Genomic DNA, 26,884 nt, shown 5'->3' with positions numbered 1-26,884 from the left:
CAAATCTGGACGTTTGTACTCAATTATAACCCAGGTTTTAGTTCAAGAAAGCCTCCTCTCGTCCTAGCATGAGAGAAGAGAATGGATTTGAGGCTAGAGCACAGGGTGTGATGCCAGGGCTGGGCTGCGGTCCAAACGTGGATCGCTTACATCCCAGTTATCCAGGGAGGTATCAGGGACCCGGCTGGGGGATCGCCTCCCTGGACGGCTGATTTGCGGACCACAGCCCCAGCACGCTGTTTCTAAGCTGCTGTTTACGTCCCTGCAGCATCTGCTTTTCATGACAGGGTAACACCCAGGGGCTTCTCCCCAGCTGCTCTGACCTGGTGCAACTCGGGGGAGGTTTGTAAACCTTATTTTTTACTTTCCAAGGGTCATAGTATCCCCTCAGCCCCAGATACATTTAAGTTCTTGCCTTGTCAGGGCACAGCCAGGAAGATGGCAAGAGGGGAGCAACCAGAGAAGGGCTTGAAGCAAGCTGGTAAATCCATGCGTAGCTGACCTCAGCCAAGCTATTACTGACTTGAGATCTTCTAACACGTGTCCACGGCTTCCCCGCGTGTGCCCCGCTGCATCGCGGCGATGTCGATCCATCCGCCCCGCTCTGTGGTGCCTGTTGACATCAGGCAGGGCATCAAGGGGTCCTGGCGATCGTGCCAGTGGGGACGGGCAAGGTGGCCCCATGCCATGCAGCAGGCATTCGTTCAGGGGACGCTGCATGGAGAGTTTCTGCAAAGCGAAACCACACACCATCCGTCTGCCAGATACCCCAGGCTGGTCTGCGGAGGGTTAATCCTCCGCCGTTCGTGCTGCTAATGATTATATGCACTGTAATATCAAAGCTGCAGCTATTTATTTGCCATTGAACAGGTGCCGCTGCTCCCACAAAGCAAATTTGCTTTCTCCTCCTGATGAAACAGGCAAAATAAAGGTTGCTCACGTCCCATTTCAGATATGTTTTTTTCCCTGCGCGCTAGCTGGAGGACAAACACCGAATGGGAACCAGAATGCATATTATGCAAGAAACCGTATAATCTAGGAACATCTTTGATTTGGCTGCTGCTGTCACAGACATGCATTTCACAGAGAGGCTTTTTTTTCGTTCGTTCGTTCTTACTGGTTTATCATTTGTGCCTTTGTCATTTTGTTCCTTCTTCTTCTTCTCTTCCCAGCCTCTTCACAATGAATCTTCATTTTCCCTCTGACACACTTGTATCTAAATTTCCTTATTTCCTGCCTTTTTTTATTTATATCTGTTGCCTGGTGATTTGATCATGCTGTGGAATACAGGATTAGCAATCTCCGTGTCCTTGAGTGCTGCTCAAGGACACCTGTTCAGCAAGTCGCACAGTTTTCTTCCCCACTTTAACCCCTTCCAGTGTAGCCATGTGCTAATAATAATAATAAATAATAACAACTTTAAATATCTCTGGCACTGCATTAGCAGGACATTGTAATCTTCATTCTTCAACAGCTGGCATGGCCCTTTCTAAGAAGCTTGCACAGGAATCTAAAGAATGTGACTCGAAAAAAAAAATTAATACATAGTCTTTGAACTTTGCAAATAGTTTAGCAGCTGTTCCTGTAGAGATAGCTTATACTTTAGCAGAAAGTGAAATGCTAATTCAGCCATTATCATCAAACGGGGTACCTGTCTTTGTAATCCTCCTTCGGCTCCAGTTCCCCGTTCAAGGCTCACAGAATCCCATGCCTAGGCGTTATTTTTTCCATTAACACGTATAAACTAGATTCGCAGCATTATCCAGAGGGGTTTAAAGGAACTGCCTGATTTGACACGAACCAGAATGATTTGAGCCCTCGACTGGAACAAACCCTGCTAATTTGGTAGGAAGGATTTTGCCCTGGCACGGACGCAGTGGTCCGGCCCTGGACTCAGCCAGGTTACAGCTCATACCACCGAGCAGAGCTGCTGCCCGGCTCCCATCCTTTCTTCATGCTGGTCAACCCTTGTGCAGGCAGTCTCCACTTGAAAACAGGTGACACTTAGCTGTGGGTGGCTGTCCTCACTCAGGGAGATTTTATCTGGTTGGTAAGTCTAGGAAACTCTCTGGAGCATGTTGACAAGTTGCCAGTGGGCTTTTCTCTTCTCTGCTGGTTCTCTTGTCTCTCACTGATCATCTTCCCATTCCCCACTGTCTTCTGGGGCAAAGGAACCATCATCGATCTGGAGCCTCGTGGTAATGGAGCACAGGGGATAGCGGCTAGAGCAGGAAGTTGCAGAAGGCTCTGGAACCTGCTTTTTTTCTTGTGACGGCATTTAAACCTACAGGCATTTCATTAGGAAGCCTGGCAACAAATTAAAGTCATTGGGTTGATGTTTCCCTAGATCCTGGAAACTCAGAGCAGAGGCATCAAGAAGTTCTGAGTAACCTGGTGGATGAACCCCAAGTTAATTTAGGGCTTCCCATCCTCACGCGTGTGACCACGTCAAAGGGGGCAGAAGACAAAATCAGCATTTCCGATTGAATTTATGAATCTGGGGATTCACTGGGGACACAAAGGTAGTAGAGCGAGTTTGAGCTCATGGCAGCCCTCCTTCAGCAGGACCTGTTCAGTAATGCTAAGTGACTCTGTGGCAAAATGCATATGTGATTTTTCCGTACAAATGCACAGCCTGGAGAGTAATACAGTGTTCATACTCAAGGGATAAATTACCCAACAGAAAAATTACTCGCTCAGCAGAAAACAATAGATCACCCATCTAATCAGATACATCTGCTCATTGAACCTGATACATCACCGAGTGACAGAACATGGTATGTGTCTGTGGCAGGACACATGAGTTTGAGGCCAGCTGTAAAGCTGTGTCAGAACAGAGCTATCACAGAGAAGGGATCCTGTGGGAGCTGCATGCGTCAGGGCCCTGCAAAGCAGCTTGGCCATAGAGTTGCCCAGTTACAGCACTGCTGCAGAAACCTGTTGGAGGTGAAGCTAACACCAGTTGCAGGTCCCAGCTGCTGCCCCCAAGCCTTGGCAGGGATGGGCTGGAAGGGGCCAAACAGCTGCTCTGGCCTGGAAGGAGGTTTCAGCATCTCCTGAACCTGAAGGATGGCTGCGTGTTGGGGAATGCCAGCACCGATCCCAGGCACGGTGGAAAGAGAGGCCTGGTGAAGACCAGAATAATGATGGGGAAGATGTGAGGGGATGGACTGCTGTTAAAAACAACTCCAGGAGGGTGAATTCTCTTCTTGGAGAGCATAATCAGAGGTGTGGAGGATGCACGTTGTGTCCTTTGCATCCCCTAAGAGGTTATGGGTTGGATTTGTCACCCTCCTCCCACCAGCCCCACTCTCCCCAAATAACTCCTTCTGGCAAAGGGAAGACTGTGAGAGCCTTTTATTTTTCTTCCTGCCCCATGTGAACATGCTTTAGCTGGCAGCCTCCTGTCTATCTGCTGGGTTCCTCAACTCCATCCGCAGTGTTACTTCCTTGGCCTGCTCTGTGATGTGGATATTTTCTAATGCCTGACTACAGTTTCTCATGGTTGCATGTGTACACACGTGTGCATCCAGCCCAGCATGCAGTACACATACCCTACCTATCCTGGGCGACATGGCTCCCACGTATGAGCCTGCAGTGCTTGAAGGATCACCCCATTGCTTATGCTCTTTGCATAATATATGCTTTGCTTAAGCATCTGCTCCCAGACACTGTGTGAGACTGGCAGGTCTTACTCTATTCTTATGTCCCAACTGATGGATGAGTAGCCATCCGTTACCAACAGCTAGAAAAAGGATCTGCTTTGCTGGGGTGGGGTTTAGCCTAGTTTTCAGGAGGTACTTATTGGTGCATAGTTCTCCTTCCCTAAAAATATAGGCTCCCCCTTAAAATATAGGCTGTGTTTTTGAGGTTTGTGAGTAGCAGCAATAGATTTTGTGCATGGGGAAGGAGACAACTCTTCCTCTGCTTTTTTTTGCAAGCTGTCGCCTTCTGTGGGTTGTCCTTGGGATATGCATGTATCAGTGCATGGAGTGATATGTGACTTATATGCCAGTGACACAATGAAGTCATGTCAGAGGAAAGCAAGATTGTTTTCAGGAAACTTTAGTCAGTGGTGGTTACTACTTGTGTATGGGTTTATCCATTCATTCTCCAAAGAACTGCTTCACAAAACTGTTTCTCCATCTGGGATTATGGTGGTAGCTCTCCTAAAACTGTATGAATAGAGCCTTCCATGTAGGTGTCCTCAAGGGTGTCGGATATTCCAGAGCTCCCATTACCTAGCTGGAAAGGCCTGAGGACATGGAGCACTGCTTGAACAGCAGCTTCCTGATGGGCATCCTTGACAAGTGCCGGATGTGTCCAAGATTGTAGGCCTTGGGGCTGGGCCGTTTGGGGCTTAGACTGATGGAAATGTGCAGAGATGTAGACAGAGGAGAACATCCTGCTCTGGGGCCGTGCTCTGAAGGAAACCGGCCCTGCTGCTTCATTTGGCTATCTCTGTGGCAGCTCCCTGAGCCTGTTCCCACGGATGTGTGACTGCTCTTCTGACCTGACTGATTAGTTACTTTTAATGGGGGGAAGGACAGATTGAGCCTTCCTCAAGAAGGGAATAAGTGTAATACTGAGAAGAGTGCAAGGAGGTGAGGAAAAGTTGGGAGGGAATAAGAGGATGACGTAGCCATATATGCTGTATGCATTTCAGATGACCATGTGGCGGCCAAATGCAAAGCAGAAGGTGGTGTGACAGACACTACCTTGCAATAAGGATGCACTTTGAAGTCATCATATATCAAAGTCATACATTATGATGCTCCCAAGAGTTATCTTGAAGGAAAGTGTATAATAGTTACAAGAAAAACCCTCCAGATTTTCAAGCCAAATAAAATCCAAATTTGGACATTTGGGGAAAAAAAACAATCATGGAATCATAGAAAGGAGGGCAAGGAGAGACTTAGAAGGTCAACCAGACCATACTGCTGCCTGAAGTCAGGATCACTTCTACTTAAGCCATTCTTGATGGATATGTGCCTAATCTGTTCCTAAACCTTCAGTGGTGGAGATTACACATCTCCCCAGGCAATCTCTTCCAGTGCTTAATTATCCTTACAGTTAGGAATGCTTTCTTCTTCCTTAGCCAACATTTCCCTTGTTACAATTTAAGCTTATTGCTTATTTTCCTATCTGCAGTAGATGTAGAGAATTGTTTATTGCCTGCTTCTCTGCTGCACTGTACTTGGAGACTGTGGTCTCCTCTCAGTCTTCTCGCCTCCTAACTAAATAAACTGAGTTTTTCAGCTCTCTTTGTGATGACCTTTACCACACCTTTCATCTCTACCCTGGACTGTCTTGGGTTGGTCCTTCTCTTTTTTGAAGTAAAATCCCCAAACTCAATGTAGGCTTCCAGCTGAGGCCTTTTCACTTGGGCTCGGTTGACTTTGTCCTTGTAAAGTCAAGGCAAACCCTTGGGTGTAGTAGGAGAGCGGTTTTGGGGAGAGTCTGGGTTCCTTTCATCCTTCTCCTGGATTAGAAAACAATGTTCCTTTTAAAGCAGGCAGGCTGGGATGCAGAGGTTACTGATAACAGCTACTCTTGTCATTCTGTGTCTGCGCGACACGGAGCAGATCCGTGGGCGTCAGCAGGGTTTGGAATAATTGTCTTCTCTAATTAACTGGTTATCAAACAAGAACATTTCATTACGGTACAATTACTAGCTGCTTTGCTGAGACACAGAGGTGTCAGGATTACGATCCCAACATATGCTTCTTACAGCTCTGATTTTTTGTTTTCATAATCACTAACCGTTTTTGCTCCCCCCCCCAACCCACCCACTCCTTTAATGACTAATGAATCCTCCTGCTTGCGAATAAGAAAAATAAATCAGCGGGCATGGCAGGTTAGAAAGGAAAACATGCAAAATGTTTTGAGGATCTTTAAATCTGATAAATTACTTTGAAATTAAAATCCCTGGGAGAAAGTATGATTTAATTAGAAAGTAGCATGGTTTTGTCAATGTTTAAATTAAAATTTTAAAAGGTTATAAATACTGCTCTAAAGCTCCTTGTACACAGAGGATTCATGAGAGGTTCTGCTAGGATCTGCTCTTCGCACACAAGCCCTGTGTTTGTTTGCAAAATGACAGGCTACATTTTAGCCGTTAAAGATCCTGAACACAGCACTTTGTGGGGGCAGAAAGCCTCCCCGCACTTCGGGGAAGACTGGAGAAGTGCTGGGAGGAGAAACCTAGTGATGGCCCCAAAACAGATAGACCAGATCTGGCTCGGGAATCGTCCTGAGCTGGAAATAGTTGGATTTGGGAGAGTATTGGGGGAAACCTACCATGGGCTTCCCCCACCAGCCCCAGCTGCTCAATGTCAAGTGACCAAGGCTGGTCCCTCTTTAAAAAAGACATGAACAGATGAAAGGTGGAAAAAAGGATGTAACATAAAAGGCAAGCAGCTGCGATGATGATGGGTACAGAATTTATTTATTTATTTATTTATTTGCATTTAGGTTAAGCAAGTCTAATATACCTTCCCTCTCACTGTCTGCAGTCATAAATTGCTGGTTTTCTCTAGGCGAGGCTTCTTTATAACTGAATTTGTCTCCACATAGCTGTTGAAAATGTTGATTTCCTACTGTCCTAAGGAGAAAAAAAAAAAATCCACTCTTGGTATTTTGCTATTACGGAGGAGAAAAACAAATATGTTTTCAATTCATCAGTACCCAGACGTGGCCATTGTTATACTGGCCTGAGACACAGGAATTCATATTTCATTGTCGTGCAGGCATCAGATACGGCATTTAAGAACATCTGTTATAAGCAGAGCTGATGGAAAACCTGCATTTCTGTTTTGCAGTAAACGCTGTAGCGGTAGCATTGGTGCAGCTATGATGGTCTAAGGACATAAGTGAAGCAAGGACTGTAGAGAAAGGAAATAGCTTTTATTAGGGCAGCTGATACAGTTTGAAGAAATAGTTGCTTTTCACAGGCAAACTCTTCTTCAGGTTGACATTTCAAAATGTAATTTTGTTCTGAATGGAACAAATATAATACTTCCTAAATACTATAAAGCAAAAGACAAACATAGGAAAACATTCCCTTTTAGAAAATTACCACTTGAGAGTTTCTGCGTGTCAAATCAAAATGTTCCATTACAGGAGTCTCCCTGATTTAGCAATGAAAATAAGATTTTTCAATCAATTTTTAATAGCATTTATCTGTAATAATTTAAAACTTAAATTCAAATAACCGGAGAGCTTAACTGCTAGAACATCATTTTATATTCAGGTGTCAGCAATAGAAGGGAATATTAGGTGCCACCATGGCGGGCACTGTGAGATGCTGCAAAGCTAAAGAAGTGTAATGTGAAAACAATGCGAAATACAATTTCAGCAAGGAAGGGGGCTTGCTTGGAGCAGGTTTTAACTGTTCGTCTCAGAGCCAGGCACAGCATGGATGGTCCCACTGCCCAGGCCCGTAACCTTCGAGCACAGCCCTAGCATGGGGCGTGGGGCAGCGCAGCAGCGGCCCCGGGAGCTGGCAGCGCCGCTGGGGCTTTGCCCCGGGCAGGACCGTGCTTTTGCTAGTGCTGCCCCATCCTGCGGCTCCGCTCGGCAGCCGGGACCCCCGCGGTGCGGAGGGAGCCGGAGCTGGGGGTGCGCTGGTCCTGGCTGACGCCCCCTTGCCAGAATTTAGGAATGCCGGTAGTCCCTCCGCTCGCGCGGCTGGTCTCCAAGGTATGCCATCCGCAGGGAAATTTGCAGCAGCAAGCAGCTAAATATCCCCGGTAGACTTCAGCGTATCGATTGTTGTAAAGCTGTTGTTGTTTGTAAGCAGAATTAAATGTATGCAAATCTATTCTAATTGAAATTAACTTTATTTGCTCTGCTTGATGAGGGCTTTGACTTTCCGGAACAGGAGAGGGCTGGTGGGTGTTTTTTCAGAAGTTTCTTCCTTTTGCTGAAATTTTTATTCCATTTTAAAATATTCTGCTCGCTTGCTCAGTTTAATCTGTTTTACCCCGTGGGGAATCATTCTGCTTGAGACAAGCTGGATTACTGTGTTATTTTTACATACATGGGGGACCAAACTCTTGGGCAGAAATAAGACCAGCACTATGAATCTATAGTGAAGCATATCTCATTACAGGGGAGAGAATGAAGAATAAACAATAACTCACTCTTACAAAGTTTTTCTTTTTTTTTGAGTAGCAAACTCTCCTGATAATTGCTGTTTCTGTGTAAGCCCCAGCTCCCAGAGTCATAAGATTAGGCAAAAATCTCTGCTTTTATATGCCAAGGGAAAGGACTTCCCAGCTGTCAGAATTGTAGAGAAAAGCTGGAGAATGTGAGCTCTAACGGCTTAATAACTGGAAGGCCAAGAAAATGCATCTATAGTTTAGAATTTCAGAAAGTCTCACAATTTTTTAAGCCAATCTCGTCATTTGGGGATTTTGACCCATGTCTTGTATGTGTTCCTACAAGAACCTGGATCAGGCTCTCTCCTTGTTCCTATCAGGAAGTGATTTCATTGATTTCACCCTATAAAAGTTGTGTTGCTTCCTGCCCACCCATAGACAAATGCTCACCACCAAGACGCCCCCCCCATATTTTGGTGAAACGATGGCTTCTTGTCGCAGCCCAGTGGCCCCGGGTGAAAAGGGGCCTCGTTTCTGAGGCCATGGTCTCTGCACAGGGCAGGGGGGAGCAGGTCCTTTCAGGAATGGCACTTTCCAGCAGTTCTGGTCCATGGCTTGTCTGGTGGCCCCAGGAGCTCTGGATGCACCAACCTGCCTGCATACAAGGTTCTCCTTAGTTCTTCCATCAGGCAGTGGAAGAACTTCCATCCTCTTACAGCAGACGTGCATAAATATCTCTCTAGATACCCAGAAAACGCTCAGCTCTGGACTGCAACACCTCTAAAAACTCCAGGCTGTTCGAATCCAAGGGCTTCATCTCGGGTAAATTTCTCTCCTGTCAGTGGAAACAAGGGGGGTTTTGCCCAGCTACGTTTTAAGGCCCCGTCCCCGCTCCCGCGATGCCGTAACGTCGCCCCGCGGCCGGGGGCTCCCGCGGAGGTGGCGGGGTGCAGCGAAGCCGAGCAGCACCCTAGTTTGCTTTATTAATTATTATTCATTGTTTGGTCCTTTCAGGCATATAAGAGGAAAACAGAAGCGGCGAAGAAGGAGTATCTAAAAGCCCTGGCAGCCTACCGGGCCAGCTTGGTTTCCAAGGTAACAGACAATGTGCTTCATACACGGGTCTCTCTGGATGTGGCAATGATAAATTAGCTGCAACTCTCGGGAATCTCTGGGGAGGAGCAAGTTTATAAGAAATACACTGTAACCGTGCTATCAAAACTAATATCAATGTTAACTACCTTCTGTAGGAGCTAAATGAAATGCTCCGCGGCGTGGTTTGAGGCGACGCAGCGTGCGCGCGCGCGCGTGCCGGGATTGCTTTTTCCCCCTTTGCCAAACCGAAGCAAGATCTCGTTTCTCGCGGCACGTCGCGGCGCTGGGAGGCTCGGCTCGCGCCAGCCCCGTGCGGCCACCGCAGCGCGGGCTCTGGGGTGCACGGCTGCGTGGGCTCCTCTTCTGTCGCCGGCTCCAGGGGTTCAGTCCCTTCTACTGCCAGGGTGTCTTGAAACGGTGATGCGAGAGCTCTGCCCTTCCAGCAGGTTGATGCCAGCTTTCATTGACCTGAGCACTGTCGTCCTTCCTTTAGAGGAGGACGAAAGAGAAGGGAGAAGGAATTTGTCCTTTCTAGGAACAAGCTATGGAGGGGAGCCTGACTCCTGGTTTCCCATACTGACTGAGTGCTGAAAAGCCTCGTCTTCACTGTCTGTCTTCATCAGCCAGTGTCAGAGCAACCAAGGGCCCTCTCTGCTTGGGGCTCAGAGGGGGTCTGCTGCCAGGACCTGCTGGGCAGTAGCAGCTCCCTGCCCATGGCTCCCCAGGGGCGAGTGCACCAAACGTGGCAGGCACCTGGCAAGGGCTGGAAGACGGGTCCCTCCTCCTGGGGTGACAGTGGGACTGGCCCACCTGGAGGTGACTCCACTGCTCACAGCTTCTTCTGCTCAGCTGAGCCCAATCTCCAGCCCCAAACCTGGCTGAGCAGGATCAGCAGCCTTGTTGGGAACAGGACGCAGAGCTTACATGAGAGAGAAAAACACAAGCTCTTCTGAGGCTGTAGGATCTCAGATGCAAGCACCACAAACCCTTGGGGCACCAAAGCATTCGTACATGCCTGAGAGCTCTACATTGAGTTTGGGCTGGGCATGGAATAGCAGAGCGAGCTCATCTGTCCTTTCCAGTCTTCCCAGTCACATTTCTTTTCCCCACCCCAAAGACCTTGTGCAGGACTCAGCTCCAGTAACATGAAGTTCAGCAAAGTAATTAATTGACCAAAAGTGGCTCTTTTCAGTAGTGCAGCTCCAGTAACCTCCAGGCACCACTGGCCTGCATGGGCTGTGGTGGCAGCTCAGACACCAGCTCAGTGACACGCATCCCCTGGAAGGCCGGGTTTGCCTGCCTCAGCCTGGCTTCTGTTGCCTTTTCAGGTGCCCTGGGGTATCTTGCCCTGCAGGGCCCCAGAAGCTCTGCTGTCACCTGTTCCTGGGGCTGTCTTGGGTACCTGAGTGTATCTCACGCTGAGTCCCACCCTAAGGGTAAGGTGGAGCTGAATCCACCCCTCTTCTACTTCCCTCTCAGTCCCACTCCTTTTGCTTGCTGTCTGTGCTGGTTCTCTTGTCTCCTGCTGCAGCCCCCAGGACAGACCTTGTGTTCCAGACAGCTGGACATCCGTTTTGTGGATATGGTCTTCCACAATGTGAAGACTAGACTTGGTCACACTTCTCCTGCACTGGGACACATTGCTCCCCTGGCCATGGGCTCTTTTGCCAACCTAGAGCTGGCAGCTTTGCTAAGCTTGCAGGACTGGGGCTGTGGAGCAACCAGGTGCCAGCGTCCTACCTCCTGCAGTAGCCTAGGCACGTATGTTGTTTTGGAGCATAGTTCATGATTCCAGTTCTGTAGGGGTACCCAGGCATGGGAAAGGGGCTAGGCTTACATCCAGTGTGGTGAGAGCTGGTGTGATGGACCTGCTCATGTTACCACGCTGGATGGAGCAGTGCAGGCTTTATGCACCAGAGTGGTGAGTGTGCAAGAAGAATCGGCCTGGGAAGGAATTTTCCTGTATCCTGCAGCTATGATGGCCCTGCTGAACAGGGCTGGGACCTCTCTCTTTAGATGGAAGAGCCTGGGCTTTGTCATGAGGAAACAGCTAATCTCTCCTCCCTGCTCTGAGTCATCTTTGCAATTTCTGCTGAGCACTGCAGTCAAGCTGTTCACTTCTGAGTGAGCAAATGGGTTACTGGGTTAGTTTTACCTTCTGACTGAAAGCAAAAGCCAGGGCTGTATCTGAGGAAGGGCAAAGAAGAAGGAGGGGAGACAGTGAAGGTCCCCACCTCTCCTGGACCATGAGCTCCAAGAGAGCACCAAGATGTTAGGGCCAACAGCTTGATAGCTCATATGGCTGCCTCCTGCATGCCTTATTCCTTCACAGCTTTACTCCTCAAACCTGGTTCTCATCGCTACCCACGCATTCAGCTGTCGCCTTTGCACTGAGATGCAGGGAGGAAGGAGTCAGGGTCTCAGATGATGAGGCCATCTCTGTTGGAGCAATCCCCAGGCACCTGCCATCGATCAGCTCGTGTCAGTACCGAGCTGCTGCCAGGTATCTTGGGGTGTCTTGGACAGAGCGGCGGACCAGCTCTGCTGTGTTTGGCCGCCTGTAGGCCCACAGACCCACTGAGCCTTTATGGGGTTTTTGGCATGCTCAGAGCCCCGGGGGACACTCAGAGCAGTGCTGTTGCTCCCTGGGTGCTCTGAGTGGCAGAACAGCACTTGGGCGTCTAAATGAGGCATCTGGTTCTTGCTCCCTGAATGTGCTGTGAAGTCCCTTCTGCTGTTAGCAGTTTGGTTGCCTTTGCTGGTCTCAGTGCCCTCCCTTTTCTGTGCCAGGCTGGCATATACCTTCTGTGTCCAGGGCTCTAGCAGAAGCACAGTTCATATCATACATGCACCCCAGTCAGACAGACAGCTCTGGAGGAGCTGCAGCTCAATTGCTCCTGGCTCAGACATGTGGCCTTGGTTAAAGAGCTTTGGAGAGCCTGACCACACGCATCAGCATTGCCTGGGAAATGGGGCTGTGGACTCCCCTCTGCTCCCCCTGCAACACTTGGCTGCCCAATATTTGGCAAGGCAGCAAAGTCCAGAGGACACCATCCCAAGGAAGGCACTGGCCCATCTTGGGTCCCAGCTGGGGTGGTGGGATGGGGCTTCTCTGGCGAGCGGGGATCAGCCCTGCCCCTGGGTGGCACACGGAGAGCCAGCCAGGCTGCGCTGCGTGAAGCAGAGCCCTCGCCGAGCTGTCCGTGCCATTCCCACTGCACGGGGTCACACTGAATTGTAAAAGTGAGCCAAATCGCTTAAAGGGGAGTGTAATTACCGGGGAGATAAACGTGAGCTTCATGCTCTGGGCAGCATCCTCAGAAGCCTTACCTAACTCAGCTGCACTTGAAGGTTAACTGCTATGGCAAAAAGGTCAAAAAGGAAATAATCTAAGTCGCTTTCATTGGGTTAAGTGTTTAAAAAGATTCATAACTGCACTGATGGATATAGGACTAGCTTTGCTGGATATTCTGATATTGGTATTCTGCTCGTGCTGCGTATAATATACAGAGACACGGTATCTCCACATACAGCCAGGAAGCAGTAATCACTGTTGTGGAGGGTTTAGAGCAAGAGTTTGAAAGGGTGACTTTCATATTTAAATACTCTTAGAAGTGAAAACCTTTACAGGCAGAGAAGTTTATTTCTGCAAGGAGAAGCCTCCGAACCGGCCGGTGTGCAGACAGCTCAGAGAGCCGGGGCAGCGAAGTGGCGTGCAAGCGGGAGGGAGTGCGGTGCATGGGTCCCGCTGACAACGCTCTGGGGTTGTGCCTTCGTCCCACCACTAGCGAGGTGTCCGATGTCTCTGCTGGTGGCAGTTTGTCTCAGTCAGGATCTGGCACTCATCCTGGCAGGATTCACTACATGCCTGCTCAGGATCTTGGGTCCTGCTTCTCCCTTGAGAACGGAGCTTAGAGAGGGGCTTTTCAGTAAGTAACATCCGTAACTGTGGGTTATTGAGAATGTGAACATATACAAGCAAAACACACTGTTGCCTGGGCAAAATCCCGTGCCCATTTCAGCAGCTAATCGTGAACTTAAGGGTATTTCAGGTACCTGCTGCACCTTGGGGCAGCAATGATGAGCTAAGTGCCAGCCTTGCACAGCCCTGATCTCCTAAACATAGACACTCCGTCCTGGGGAGACCTTGCCCCTTGCCCTCCTCCATGCCCTCTCTGGGCTCCAGGGAAGGACACAGACATTTTCTGACAGCAAATTCGGGGTGGCTCCTGCGAAGCTCATGGGTTTGTTGGGTTAGGAGGGGATGTGCTGATTTTGGCTCAAGGCATTGGGTTAAGCCACTGCCTTTGAGGCTCTCCAGTGCCTGAGCTGGAAGTACCTGTGGAAGTAGCTGGGGGCTCACTTGCAATCACTGATGCTTTGAAATCATCAGCACAATGTCAGACAGCACTTGGGGATACCGTGTACATGTGCATGCACACATACATGCCTACAGGCTGTGAGTATGTGTATTAGGTTGTTTTCCCCTCTAAGACAAGCTTCTTCGCCTTGGTACTATACCATATTTGCAATATGGTATCATCATATTTGGTTACCACCATCTGCGGGATCCATGAGGATGTGGTGGTGGGTCTGAAAGACACAAAGCCTTTGTGCAAGCACGAGCACCATAGCTGCCTGAACTGGCAAACAGAAGAGCAGCAAGGACAGACATTTGAAAAGGGGATGGAAAGGACTGTTTTTCGTATGATGGGCTTAAAAGGTCTTCCTGATCCCTCTGGAAACCTGTGAGGGTCTTACCCTGGACACTGTTGCCGCACTATGGGTTTTTTAGCATGGAGGACATGGAGTCACAGCACCATTTCCAAGGTTTGCTTGCAGCAAAATGCTTTACTGGAGGCAAACAGAGAGGTATAGGCTACTGCACTGCAGGTGGAAGGTATTAGTGCCATGCATGGGCCTCTGCTGCATTAGAAAGTTGATTTTAGGAAATACTGAGGATGAGCAGCTCTGATGATTGAAGATACTTAGGGGGTTGTAGGTGCTGTGCCTCTTGGAGAGGCATCCAATTTAAAAAGCACCCCTGTTGTTCCATAGCCCCCTTGCCAAGATCTGGCACTCCTGGGACTCCTGTGTGTCTGCAGAAATAACCACTGGCAGCATCCTAAGAAAGAGCTAGTCCTGGGGCAGCAAGGAGGGAGTCGTGGGGTGCCCCGAGCTGGCAACTGGACATTCAGAGACTGGGGAAATGACTTGTAGGAAGAGAACAGCTGGTGTTTGCCTGTTCTTGTTACTGATCTATTTATCTTGTGGGAGGGATGTGGTGACTTGATAGAGAAGGGGTTTTTTTGTTTGTTTTTTTCCCCCCAGTTTCTCCAGTGATCAGTTCTTTGCATAGGTGCAACTTTGTTTTGAGTAAAACAGCACAGTGTGTTCCCTACTTCTGAATGAGAAAGGATCCAGAGTATCATTATAGAGCCCACCTCAGGGAAAAACCTCGTTGTCCAAGCCAGAAAATGTCCTGTTGTTCTTTTCTTTTTGCTGCAGAAATGAGGCCATCATTGTGTTGTACATTACACATCCCCATCAGGACTGCAGGAATGCACAAGATTCAGAAGGCAGAATTTTACAATCCCATTTGTTCTTTACTGGAAGAGAAAGTGATTCTGTCACCCACCTCTTTGGACCTAAGGAATGAATTGTAGGCAGGCAGTTTGCCTCCATGCTGTTTAATGCCTCTCCTGTGCTCCAGTCTCTGCCGAATCCATGGTTCAGTTACTGGACTTTAATTGCCAGGGTCTGGATACTGCAGCCAGCCTGCTTTGACATAACTAGACGTAGCACTGGAAGTGCCTGCACAGGCCTGGGTGGGACAAGAGTGGGAACCACAGGGAGTCTGGGGTAGCCCAGACACGGGGGAGCGGAGCCAGCATGGAGGCACTTGCCAGAGGAAAGAAGAGAAAAGCATATACTAGCCCTGGTCTATGCATCTGAAGGAGGACTGGGTGTATTATAAGGAGAAATGGAGATCGGGGAATAGGGTTCAGCTCCATGGTCAGCACAAGCTCCATGTGGGCCTCTCTCTGCAAATCCCTGCTTCTCATTTTTTCTTACAAGCTTTCTCTGCATGGCTGGAAAGGAAGGACACCTGAAGACACACAGCAACATTTCTTTCCTTCCTCATTCAGCCTCTGTTCTCTTTTCCCACAGAGCTCTGCTGACCAGGGTGAGACGAAAAGTGCCCAAACCAATCAACCTTCAAAAATGATCCCACCAAAACAGCCCATGTATACCATGCCGCCGCAGGCCTCGTCACCTTATCCTGGGTTAGGCTCATTCCTGTCCCCATCGGATCTCCAGAACTACCGTGGACACCCCCACCCCAGCCTCTCCAGGACCCTCAACTCCAAACCCATGTTGCCCAGCATCAGTGCCTCCCCACCTCCATCTTTCCAAATCAGCCCTCCTCTCCACCAGCAGCTGTCCTTGCACCATCCACAGAGCTCCATCCTCAACCAGTCACTCAATATGCAGCAGGTCCCGCAGCAATCCATCCTGTCTCCTCCCATGGCACTACAGGTACAGCCCCCAATGAATTCTTCACCTCCAGGGCAGCAGGTAAGTGCTCTGGCTCCTACGTACTTCTCTAAGAGAGAAAGCAGTTCTAGAACATGAGCTGCACTGTGTCCCCTCTTCCCCATGGAGGAAGTTTTCCCAAGTTTTTTCAGAAGTCCTGAGCTGTCAGAGAGCACAATTCCCCCCAAGAGTGGGACAGATCTGTGCTACCACAGGAATGGAGATTCGGCCAGTGTGGGACCCCTCAGGAATTGGAGTTGCCCCAAGAGAAGTTCCTTGTGCGCAAAGTCCTACACCGTTGTCTTTAGAGTCCCTGTGGGTTTGTGTGATGGTCTTCTGAAGCGATGGCTTGGATGGTTGGTGAGGGCCCCCTCTCATGACATTGCTAAGAGAAGGGAGGGCTGGAAGATCATGGGATGATAGCAAGGATCCATGTGGGCTTTACCACTAGGAAGACAAAAAGGATAGAGGGAATATAAAAAATAAAATGTAAAATTATTATTTTTCCTGGAGCTGCCTACCAATAGGATAAAATCCCTTCTGTGGCAGAAAGCTGCAAGGATGAAACCTAAGCTTAATATTAACGGCATAACAACAAAACAAATTGTACAGAACTGTCCGATGAATGTGTAAAACCTGATCAAAGAAACCATTCTTGGTGACATCCAAGCTCGCCTAGTAGCCCACAGTCAGAGGAGTCGGTCTGGGATGTCAAAGTTTCTCTCCTTTAAGCCCGGTGTTAAGAAAATGTATCAGGTGGAAAAACTGACACTCACAGAAAGCACTCCCCATGCCCTGTAGAGAGCATGCCAGGGTACAAAGAAGGAAATGAGTGATTTCCAGAGTTTATCCCTCTGGAATATGAACTGGACGAACTATTCATGGTGAAGGACATATGCTCTGAAATTCACAGCTGGTATAATTTACTTGATGATACTTTTAACTGTATTATTCACCCAGCTGTTTGAATAATTTGCTTCACATGCTTACTAGATACATATCGCAAAATTCAGAAAGTACTTTAACAGTGAACAAAGCTTTTTCCCCATAATTTGACCCATTCGGTTTGGGACTAACTTTGAGAAAGCACAAATTGTTAATTTGGGAGCATGCATTGCAGTGGAATAAAATAAAAGGAGAGGAGGGATGTTGAAGCACAATTATCCTTGACCATAATAAAAAGACAACATACCTGGGAAGGTCAGATCCTAGATCACGTTTTAGTTTCTAAACTGCTCTGGCTATCCTAAATAACTTTTGCAGCATGGTGATTATCTTTCGACTGTACCTAAGCAAAAGTGACTTCTGTAAACATCTGTGATAGTCAACATCCAGAAATAGGCATGAAAGGAGCTCCTCATCATCACTTTAATTAATTGAGGTGTTTGTTGTTGCTATGGGCAGCATTTTTTGAAGCTTCATTCCACATATGTTTGATAATAAAAAATAATAATATAAAAAAAGCACAGTACCTTCATTTGAGTGTTTTGGAGAAAATCATATTTCTGGGCAGGTAACTACCTTGACTCCATTGTTTGTATACATTGCCTAATCTTACCTAATTAGGTCAGCCCCAAACAATCAGGATTATGATCGGCTTTCAGATCAGACAGTCTCCCCGAGTCCTTGTTAAATTGCCAGCAGTGACAGCTGATGGAGAGAATATTGCTTGTGTGGGTTTTCCTTACCTTGTTACTGTACATTATGATGGGCTAACGGATTACTGCAAAGGGAGCTGCGCTTGGAGTGGAAAAATGGTTGTGATTGCCAGAATGCTGATGCAAAGGCTTTCGTGGCCGTGCGCGTTCTGCAGCCGTTTCCCCAAACCCCTCAGGGGGGAGCTCCTGAAAAACATGACATGGAAATGGGGATGTAAAACAGATGTTGCTGCTTTGACACCTGCTTGCGACAACTGACGTTGTGCAAGGTCCCACCACGGTCTGAGCTCGGACCCCCTGCTTTCCGTGGGGCTCCCCGGCTGCGTAAGCACTCCAGGTGCTTCTGCACTGCGGTGTTTTCTGGGCAGTAAACGTGTTTATGCAATGTTTATAGAGCCTTTGTTTCTCCTACCTATATGTACACACGTAACCCTTCCTTTCTTTTCCATCCCACAGGACTTTTCACATATTTCGTCTGAGTTTCCAAACAGTGTTGGACCCCGTTCGCCTGGCGCATCAAATCCTCCAGGAAGCACTGACTGGGACAACGACTACCCTAGCAGAGAGTGTGGGATTAACCACTGCAGGCCAGTAGACAAAACAGAATATTGCTAATGCACTTTCCATTATCTAAACACACAATCATCTGTAACTGAAGTTCAAGAAAGGACGGGTGATAAGAACATGAAAATGTCATGCTATAAAAACAATTTGCATTTCTTTTTAATGTCATGGTGCTCCATTTCTTCAGTAGCCTGAAAGGAATCACTTGAGTCGCAGGCCTAAAGATAATTGGGCATCACTCAGCCATTGCTGAGCTGCGGAAGCAATTTCTGCAGAGTTTTTTCAGCCTCCTCCAAGCCAAATTGATCAGCATCTTTTAACCAGAAAATATAGGAAACATAGTGTTTATAAACTGTTGGAAGTCTGACAGTTTACAGCAGCTGAGACCCTGCCCCAGAATCTACAGCAGGTTGTTAGGTTAATTATGGCAAATGAAGCTTGAGATTTCCTCTTCTCTGTGGGCTCACTGAAATGATACTGTATGAGAGGTAGTTTGAAAATCACAGATAATTTCTTAATTGGGCGTGAAGGACTTCCCATTTCTTTGTGTTTCTGTCCCATAAGCAAAGGAAGTTTGAAATATTTCCTTCTAGAGCAGGACAGGGAGGCCCAGTCTGCTCCTGTTATGTGTGTTGGACCCACTGTGGCCATCACACAAAGAACTGGAAAAAAAAAATCCAAATCCTGTGAGTTTCTGGTGCATTGAGCCCTGGAAATAAGTGTTTTGCAAATGCTTGCCAGATTGTCATGCTGGTTGGTCAGTGGAGTCTGCTCGGTGCAGCCAGAAGAGCTAGTTTGGGTCTGCTACTTGCTTGAGAAAACTGAACTTTGTTTGTGAGTGAAGAGCTGCACGTTTTGTGGATGTGTGCTTAACACAGAGCATAGTCCCCAGAGATGGTGGGGGTTGAGGGAGTTCTGCCGTATCCACAAACAGTGTCCTTCTGTTTCTAAAATGATTGCCTTTACTGCTGAGGCCAAGATCTCCTCTCGTTGTCTCTAGCAGTGGGTCCCTTATCCATTTTGGGTTTTAACCAATAAGAGGCTACAAAGTCTCATTCTCCCAAGCCTCACACCACACTTCAGTCCTCTGCGTCTTGCAGGAAACGATCTGCCCCCTGCTCTGACATGAACGGGCCAGCATGAGGGTCGCTTCAGTGATGCTCCAGTTCCCTGATAAATAAAAAATGGTGGGATTGTCTCAGTCCCCAAAGCTGGGGAACAGTGAGGGAGTGAAAGTCGCTCCAACCTCTGCCTAATCCCCTGCTCCTGGCACCAGAGCTCAGCAATAATAGTTTTGAGACTGCTATTGTGCTCTGTAAAATAGGCACGTGGCTTGCTCTGAGAGCAGGTAGGGAAGGAAGCTTGGTAGCTCTCTGAGTATTGTTTGATTTGCTTGAAGTGCAATGCTGTACTGGAACATTGCGCTTTCACTAGAGATAATAGCAAGCTCCCAGCCTTTTCAGACTGTGGCTCCCGTCTGTGCCAGCAGTGCACTTACAATCGCTGGGCTGGGCACAGACAGTACAGACGTTTATTTCTTTGAGGGAAATAAATAACTTGCCCAGCCATTAGAATACTCTCTGCTGTCTGCCGGCGTGAGAGTGCGCAGCTGCGTGGATTATTCGCGGTTCTGCAGGGAAACCTTGCACAGTCCTTCTTGAAATCTCTGTAGATAACCCTAAAGAAGGAACCTGTTTAGCACTTCTTAAGAAAAATCATTTTAGATGCTCTGGTCAAAATGCTAAATCCACTTGGAGGTTTAAGGCCTGTGGACCCCAGTTTCCAGAGGTGCTGGGCAGAGGCAGCTCCCATTGAAATTAGCCCACTGGAAATTAATATGAGTAGTTAGGGGATCAGCCATGGTCCTGCAGCCTGGGTGCTCAGGGGCCCTGAGGGTCCCTGGATCCCACAAGTGGTAGGTCTTTAGTTTAGATACCCAAATTTAATTAGGAAAATGTGAATACTAAGGTGCAGAAGCCAGGGTAACACTGTGACCCAAAAGGGCTGAACCAGGTGCCAGGAAGGTCAGGGAAGCATCTTCTTTCAGTGCAGGACAAAGGCCTGAAACCAAGTGGCAGCAACCCAGCCTCACCACCCTGAGGACTGCCGTTCAGCATTGGGGCTGCCTCCAAGGCAGGATGCTGGCATGGTCAGAGCACCATTTGGAAAACACTCCATTCCCTCTGCAAATCCCACCAGAGCCTAAGCAGCACGCAGGGCTCACAAAGCCAAGTGGAGAGCAGGAGACTGGGGACACTCAGAAATGGCTGAAACACTAACGTAGGCAGGACTGAGTTTTGTTGCTAAAACAAGCCTTTAACATCCTGCTCGAAAGCCATATTGTAAGCAGAGAGCCCATGCAATTCATGATCAAAGCTCATGCATTTCATGCCTTTGTCACAGCAAAAATATCAAATTTCATGGGTATATCACAGCTTCCTGGAAAAAATAATTTTAAGACCAGACAGATTATGCAGAGACTTCCAGATAATTATTAGAGTAGATTATAGCAATGAACTCAGATGGGTATGGGTCAGTACTGCAGGCAGTGCTTAGCGCATCAAAAAATGTCCTACTCTCTGTTAATGAAAGAGCCGGTCTCCCATTATTTGAGAGACATGGTCTGCTGGAAGTCTAGCTCTCAAAGCTGACTTGTTAAGCTCAAGTTCTTGTTATATTGTAAAGCCTGGTGTGTCAGCGGTACCATCACCTCCTGCTCCTGCTAACTCCTTGTATTTGCTGCCAAAGCACATCCCCTGCATTGCTTGTAGCATCCGCACACTTTTGTAGGACCAGCCCTCTTCTTACTACTGAACTCCAGCCCCTGTTTGTCCCAAGGGTAATATCTGGCTCTCATCGTTCTGCACATCTGTACTGCTTCTCTCATAAATTTTGAACTAATTTGGAAGCTACGTCACAAGTTACGCTTAGACTCCTCTGCACAACCTTGCTGTGATCGGAACATTTGGCTGTGCCTGGTTAGCTGTGTTCCTCAACGGCCTCGGCAATCAGCAGGACTTAGGCAATGCAGGCTGGGCAATAAAGGGAATGCACATCTTGTTGGGTTTGATTCATCAGCACAGTTTTAGGTATAATCGGGAAATCTCTGGATCATGTAATTGCCCATTTCAACCTTAAAACTGCATTCAGCTTAATTGTAATTAAAGCAGCACTCTGAGGAGCAAAATCAGCAACTGTCTAGAAAGAAGGATTATTTTCTGATGTGATGTGGCTCAGCTGTGGAGTCCTAGATTCCTGAAAGAAAGGATCATACCAACCTCCCCAGCAGAGAGGCAATCCTGTCTCGCGCTCTGGATTATGATTTTTATTTCATGTCAGACTTTGATATTGCTTTAGCTTCCAAACTGTGTTGACACTGGGTTGTCTGGGGTAAAATTTCCCAATTTTACATTTTCTTTTGTGTCTGTCATCCAGACAACTTTTGTAAAACTAGGAAGACTGGGCTTCTGTCTGTCCTTCCCCATCTAATACATCCTTTTATGAGGAATTTCTTTAGCTTTTTTTTTCAGTCTATGACTGCAAGTTAAATGCCATTAAATGATACTTCTTCCTTTATACCCATCAAATTCTAGGATCCTACGAACAAACACTCCTTAACTCATAAATCAACCATGTGAGGGAGATTTTTAAATTTTTCTTCATCCATCTTCTCTCCATTCTTAATTATTTTGTTGTGCTTACTGACTTCCATCCAATTTTCCTAACTCTTTCTGGGCTTTAGCTATTCTAGATCGTTAATAAAGACATGGGTAGTGTTTTCTCATTCCTGCTTAATATATGACTGTCACTCCCCACAAGCAATTGCAACATAAGATTTTATTACTTTTTGCCATCATATCACAAGCTACTTAATCTAGCCACCAGTCTCCCTCACCTGACAGCCTTTTTCTCACTCTTGCTCTTTCCCAGGTACCCGTTGAATACCTGTCTTTTTGGAATGACTTTCTCCACATGAACTAGCTCGCCTTTATCAAGGTTGCAGCTTGGTTTGCAATTACCTGCAAAATCTTTCTTAATTCCTCCAGGCACCTCTGCATTTTTTTTCCTGTCCTGTCTTGTAATTGCAACTCTTTGCACCCATAAGATGTCTTTAGGATTCATTTGCATTTGTCTCCTATCATCTAGATTTTTGGTGATAAAACTGAACTGGATGCCTCTTTCCATGTCCTTCATCTCATTTGCAAGAGTTAACATTATTCATCAGGTTTCAGGAAACGCCGTATTAAGACACTGTTATTCAGGAGATGCTGAACAACCTGCTCTAAGCTGGCCCTACTTTGAGTGGGAACAGATAGCCTTCAGAAGTCCCTTCCAGCCTATATTATTCTATGATTCTAAGTATTATCTGAAGTCCCCATGGATTTCACCTAGTCCGTAGTCTACATCTGCTAATTATGTGAGCTGATGAAAAGAGTGTCCCACGTGGTGTTGCATGATGCCTCTGTTATAAACATGTGCTGGTTCTTCCTTGACATAGCTGCTGTGCCCAGATAAATGTTAACCCATCTTGAAAGCTTGAGTGGAGATCATCAAATGGAGTTGCAGAGAGCTGTGAAAGCCCAGCAGAAAGCTGTGAAGTTGTGGTGTTCCTGCAGTTGTGTACAGGTGTGACAGCATCAGGCTGACATTGCAAAATGAGGTTCACCTCCAGGCATGGATTAGTTTCTTCCTGGGTACCATTATTCAGCAACTTTTCTCCCCTTTTCCCACTCTCCTTGGGTTAAAAGATAGGAGAGCCCAGGCACTCTGATCAGATCCAAGCACTCATCAAGAGCAGTTTGTGAGCCACATGCTAGCTCTTAGGAAGCCTTAGCAGGCATCAGTGTTACAAGAAGGTCTTTTACCAGCCCTCGTAGGCTTGCCCCTGAAGATTGATGCTACACTTTTTCCAATTAGGCAGTATCTGCCAGGGTCCTAGTTTCTCAGAAATATGATTGCTTGTCTGATCATTATGATGTTCATCACCAATTCCTGGGCTCCATGGTCTCCACCAAACTGTGGGTCCCCTGGCATACCTGAATCATGGGCTTTCTGCTGTGCATACACAAAACTGTGCTGTACACAAAACTGTGTACAGCCAGTTCATCCAGATGCACAGAACCTTGCTAATTCATGCTAATGATGAAGCAATCTACTCCAAATGGGTGAATTTTCCAAATCAGAAACTAAGTGAATGAACGCTGTTAAAAGGCAAAGATAAAACATCACAAATGCACTTAGTTTGGATTCAATTATTTATGGTAATACTTTGTAATGTACTGGGAAATGTTCTGTACCATATTTTGTAAAATTAATGAAGTTTTAGTATTGGAATACCTTATTGCTGCTCACTGATATTAAATCTTCGCTGAGAGCACTAGGGAAGACTGCGTTTTAAATGCAGATTATAAAATGTGGAGATTAACGATGTGCAGTCAAGTCTGTGTTGCACTCTATCGCCTTGTTGTCTGCTGTTTCCCTATTATTCCGCTCAGAGTCACACACACACCAAAATCTCCCAAAGCTTTGTTATTTTCTTCACCACCTTTTAAGGCCAAATGTCCTTATGGACCGACAGAGTTTTCATCAGATCTGTGTAAATGATAAAAACAATTAAAACGTCGTCTAGATTTCAAAGCAAAATCCACATAGGTGACTTCAGCCAGTGGAGGGGACATACTGCTCTCCACTCACTGTCTCCATCCCATTGCTCCCTCCAGCACGCCCTGAAAAAAGAGCATCTGGGATTGGTTGTAGGCCACCACTCACAAAAATTAAATGTGCCAGTCTTATGTGGCATATGGAAATGCCTTGGGAGGCTGACAACTCCTGGTTGGGTCTCCCTGGTGGGTTGCCTCTGGCCAAGTTCCTTGGTGAGCTGGGAAGTGCCATCGCGGTGGAGACTCGTGTGCTCGCACGAGGCACCCCGGATTTCCGTGGGAATCCCACGTGTGGGGTTGTCCCTGCACAGCTCCCACAATGCAGAGGAAGGGTGAGGAAGACCCTCGGAGGGAAAGGCTCTCCCCAAAAGGAGCCCTGCATGCATAGTTGATGTGGTTTGTGATTTTTTCTGTATGAAGGGTTGTGATATTGGTTACTGCAGTACCTCACCTCAGGGACAGCTTGGGTTTGGGGAAGGCAGCAGTTAGAAGTTAGCTGTGATATCTGTATGCATGTCTTACTCTGCTAAGTTTCCCATCTGGGACAGACCTGGATCTCTTGAAATCAAATTCATTGCTTTAATAACTTGATCACTTCAAGTTCTTCCGAGGCAGGGACATGCAGAGCGCACACATCCCTTGCTGACGCCCCTTTAGTCCTCCTCCTTAGCCCCTTGTCTTCCTTGGGTTTATTGTACCTACTACTCTCTTCTTCAGATCTGGGGGAAAGACTGGCTAAGCCTGCTTTCTGCAAGCACCAGAGCAAAGAAAAATTTCCCCTCATTTCCTGATTATTAGCTTTCCTGGTTGTACTTATTTGGGGAGACAAGTAGAGGTGAGAGAGGCATCGAGCAGGTGATGTCTCCCATGGTCTTCAGCCATCTAGCTTCCATAAATTCTCCTGGACACCTACAACCATCTTTGGATAAGCCCCTTAATCACATTTTTGAGACTCCTACCTGTTATGGAGTACCAGAATGACACGTTTTATTCAAAAGCAAGTGTACCTTTTAAAAACCTCTGTGACTTAGTGTAAGGAGAGTGTGATGCAGAGGGGGACAGGTGGCCCAGGGCTGATTCCAGGTAGGAGTCTCCAACAGCAGGATGGTGGAGCCCGCAGCAGCATTGCGCTCATGTTGTCCTGGCCTGAGCTCCACAGACTTGGCCCTTGCCTGGATCTCCAGCAAGAGCAAAAATTAAGTCAAAGGAAGGAATTTATGATTAAGACCTGACTGTTAAAATTGCATAACTAACAGTGTGCCAAGCTGTCAGTTTAAGTGCCTTCTGCTTGGTTCATCTCATCACGGCCCATCCCTACGTGCAGACCTCTTTATGTCTTGTGTTATGGAGTGCCATAAAACTATGGCAGACTAAAGTCTGGTGTGCAACCAATTGTGCAAATGCTCATTTCAAACTGTCCCCACTGTCAGCTCTCCCAAGTTACTTTACAGCTGTTTTCCTGCCCATCTCACCTTCTGCCTTTCATTTCTCTTACAGCATGCTGCCAAGGGACAAGGCACTCTACCTCACCTAAAACTCAACATCTCTTCTTGAGGAGGCTCAGATGAAGGACACTTGAGAGGGTCTATCATACAGACTACCCGGAGGGGCATCGAGCAAGTCGTATGGGCGAGAGAGCTAATCTACTGCACCTCGTCGCTGGCTTCATTTCCAGGCTCGAAGAGCAGTTTTCTTTTATTATTTCTGCACTCTAAAGCCTACTTTCCGTGGAAGCCCAAAACCTCATAAATCACGAAGAACAAAAAAAGAATAAAAAAATAAAATAAATAAACACAAAACCAACATAAAAAAAGGACACCATTTTTCTGCTTGCCATCAGCTTAGCTACAGACTATTTTCCTAGTGAACTGCTTTTAGACGCAGCATAGGCCCAGGTCTGGTGTCCTAAAGCATTAGGCCGGCTCAGTAGGAGGATGCACTCTTTTGACTTGCTAACAGCACTAAACTTTGTGCAAGAAAATGTGAAGTTTGTGTGAATATTGTACATGCAAAGGCCTTGGATGTCTGGCAAAAAAATACAAAAAATAAATAAAAACTATTCCTAGCTAGGTGGGGGGAGCGAGCAGAAGGCAAAATATGAGAGGAAAAATGTGAAAAAGATCATGAAAATATAATTTGTTGGATAGTTGTAAGTAGTTTACTAAGTGTTTTAGAGCTGTGCTAAAGACATCTTTAAGATTTTTTTGTGAAAAAAATTAGTAGTTTACTTTATAGTAAAAGCATTTTATATTAATTGTAGCACATTTTTTAGTTATACATAGAAGGGAGATGTGTATAAAATAAACCAACAAAAAAAAGCCTGCCAAACTTGTTTCTATTATTTGTACAGCAAGAAATGGACAATTTATATCCATGTTGTATGGCATTATTATATTTTTTTCTGCCATATGTCCATCTATTTAAAAATTGCTGACAATGATTTTTGTCTATTTATGAAAGATTAGAGAGCATAATTACAGTTTCTCATAAGGTGCATTTGGGTTTGTTTTTTTTTTTATTTTTTATTTTGTTTGATGGTGCTGCTTTCACAGCACCTGGCACATTCGGTTCACAATGCTTATCTTACCTTTCTTTATAATAAAATGTATGAAAAGTAAGAACTGAACCAGTCTCTTCTTATTCTGTGGGCTGCCCTGGCAGACACGAGCCGCATGCACACCCTGAAAATGGTCCCAGCCAGCAAGGCCTTGCGCCTGGTCCTGTCCACTTCAGCTTTCCCATCCCTCGCTCCTGTCTCACCCCATTCTTGCTTGCTTTTGTTCTCTCCCCTTCGCCAAATCCTTGTCTTCTCCCCTTTTCTTTCTCACTCTGTGCTCTGGGTCAATAGCACTTAGTTAAATGTGCCTGGGACCATCCTCTGGCATCACTGAGCAATGCCAGCCACCTCGCAAGACAGGCATTTTTTTATTGATTTTCTTGGAAAAATGCTCTCTTGTATGCTCAGCAAAGGGTAGTTTCCTTTATAAAGAACTAACTTGTTGCTGTATGCGTTTCCCTGCAAAACTAACCCGTGCCGCAGCCCTCTTGAAGACCCTTCTCCCTTCTGCCAACTGCTGCGCAGACAGAAAGTGTCTGTGTAGACATGGGGGTCATCAAACTGCCCGATGGCCATTGAGAGATGCCAACAAGAGACCAATTTCCAACTTCTGGTAAGTACCGATGAGGACACGCGAACACAGCGAGGGTGGAAAATTCAAATGGTATAAAAACTAACACGATGTGAAATTTCACACCAGCGGCCACCTGC

The 26,884-nt window shown here is 46.9% G+C and overlaps 1 protein-coding gene across 7 annotated transcripts in view; it reads left to right on the top strand.

Annotated features, from left to right (window-relative positions):
• TOX2 (TOX high mobility group box family member 2) overlaps window positions 1–26,242 on the top strand; it is a 168,647-nt gene extending 142,405 nt beyond the window's left edge. For 5 of the 7 annotated variants that reach the window (XM_067307852.1, XM_067307846.1, XM_067307849.1 and 2 more), the window contains 4 exons: window positions 9,117–9,197; window positions 15,369–15,776; window positions 17,849–17,979; window positions 25,114–26,242. In XM_067307852.1, the coding sequence (XP_067163953.1) occupies window positions 9,117–9,197; window positions 15,369–15,776; window positions 17,849–17,979; window positions 25,114–25,150 (657 nt within the window). In that variant the 3' untranslated portion in view covers window positions 25,151–26,242. The remainder of the gene's footprint in view (window positions 1–9,116; window positions 9,198–15,368; window positions 15,777–17,848; window positions 17,980–25,113) is intronic. The other 2 variants (XM_067307847.1, XM_067307848.1) reach the window with 2 other exon arrangements.
• Window positions 26,243–26,884: the final 642 nt, after the last annotated feature.

Source organism: Apteryx mantelli, chromosome 18 (genome assembly GCF_036417845.1).
Source record: "Apteryx mantelli isolate bAptMan1 chromosome 18, bAptMan1.hap1, whole genome shotgun sequence".
Classification (NCBI taxonomy): domain Eukaryota; kingdom Metazoa; phylum Chordata; class Aves; order Apterygiformes; family Apterygidae; genus Apteryx; species Apteryx mantelli.
The sequence above is the reverse complement of the archived record's forward strand: the minus strand, read 5'-3'. Positions and strand labels throughout refer to the sequence as shown.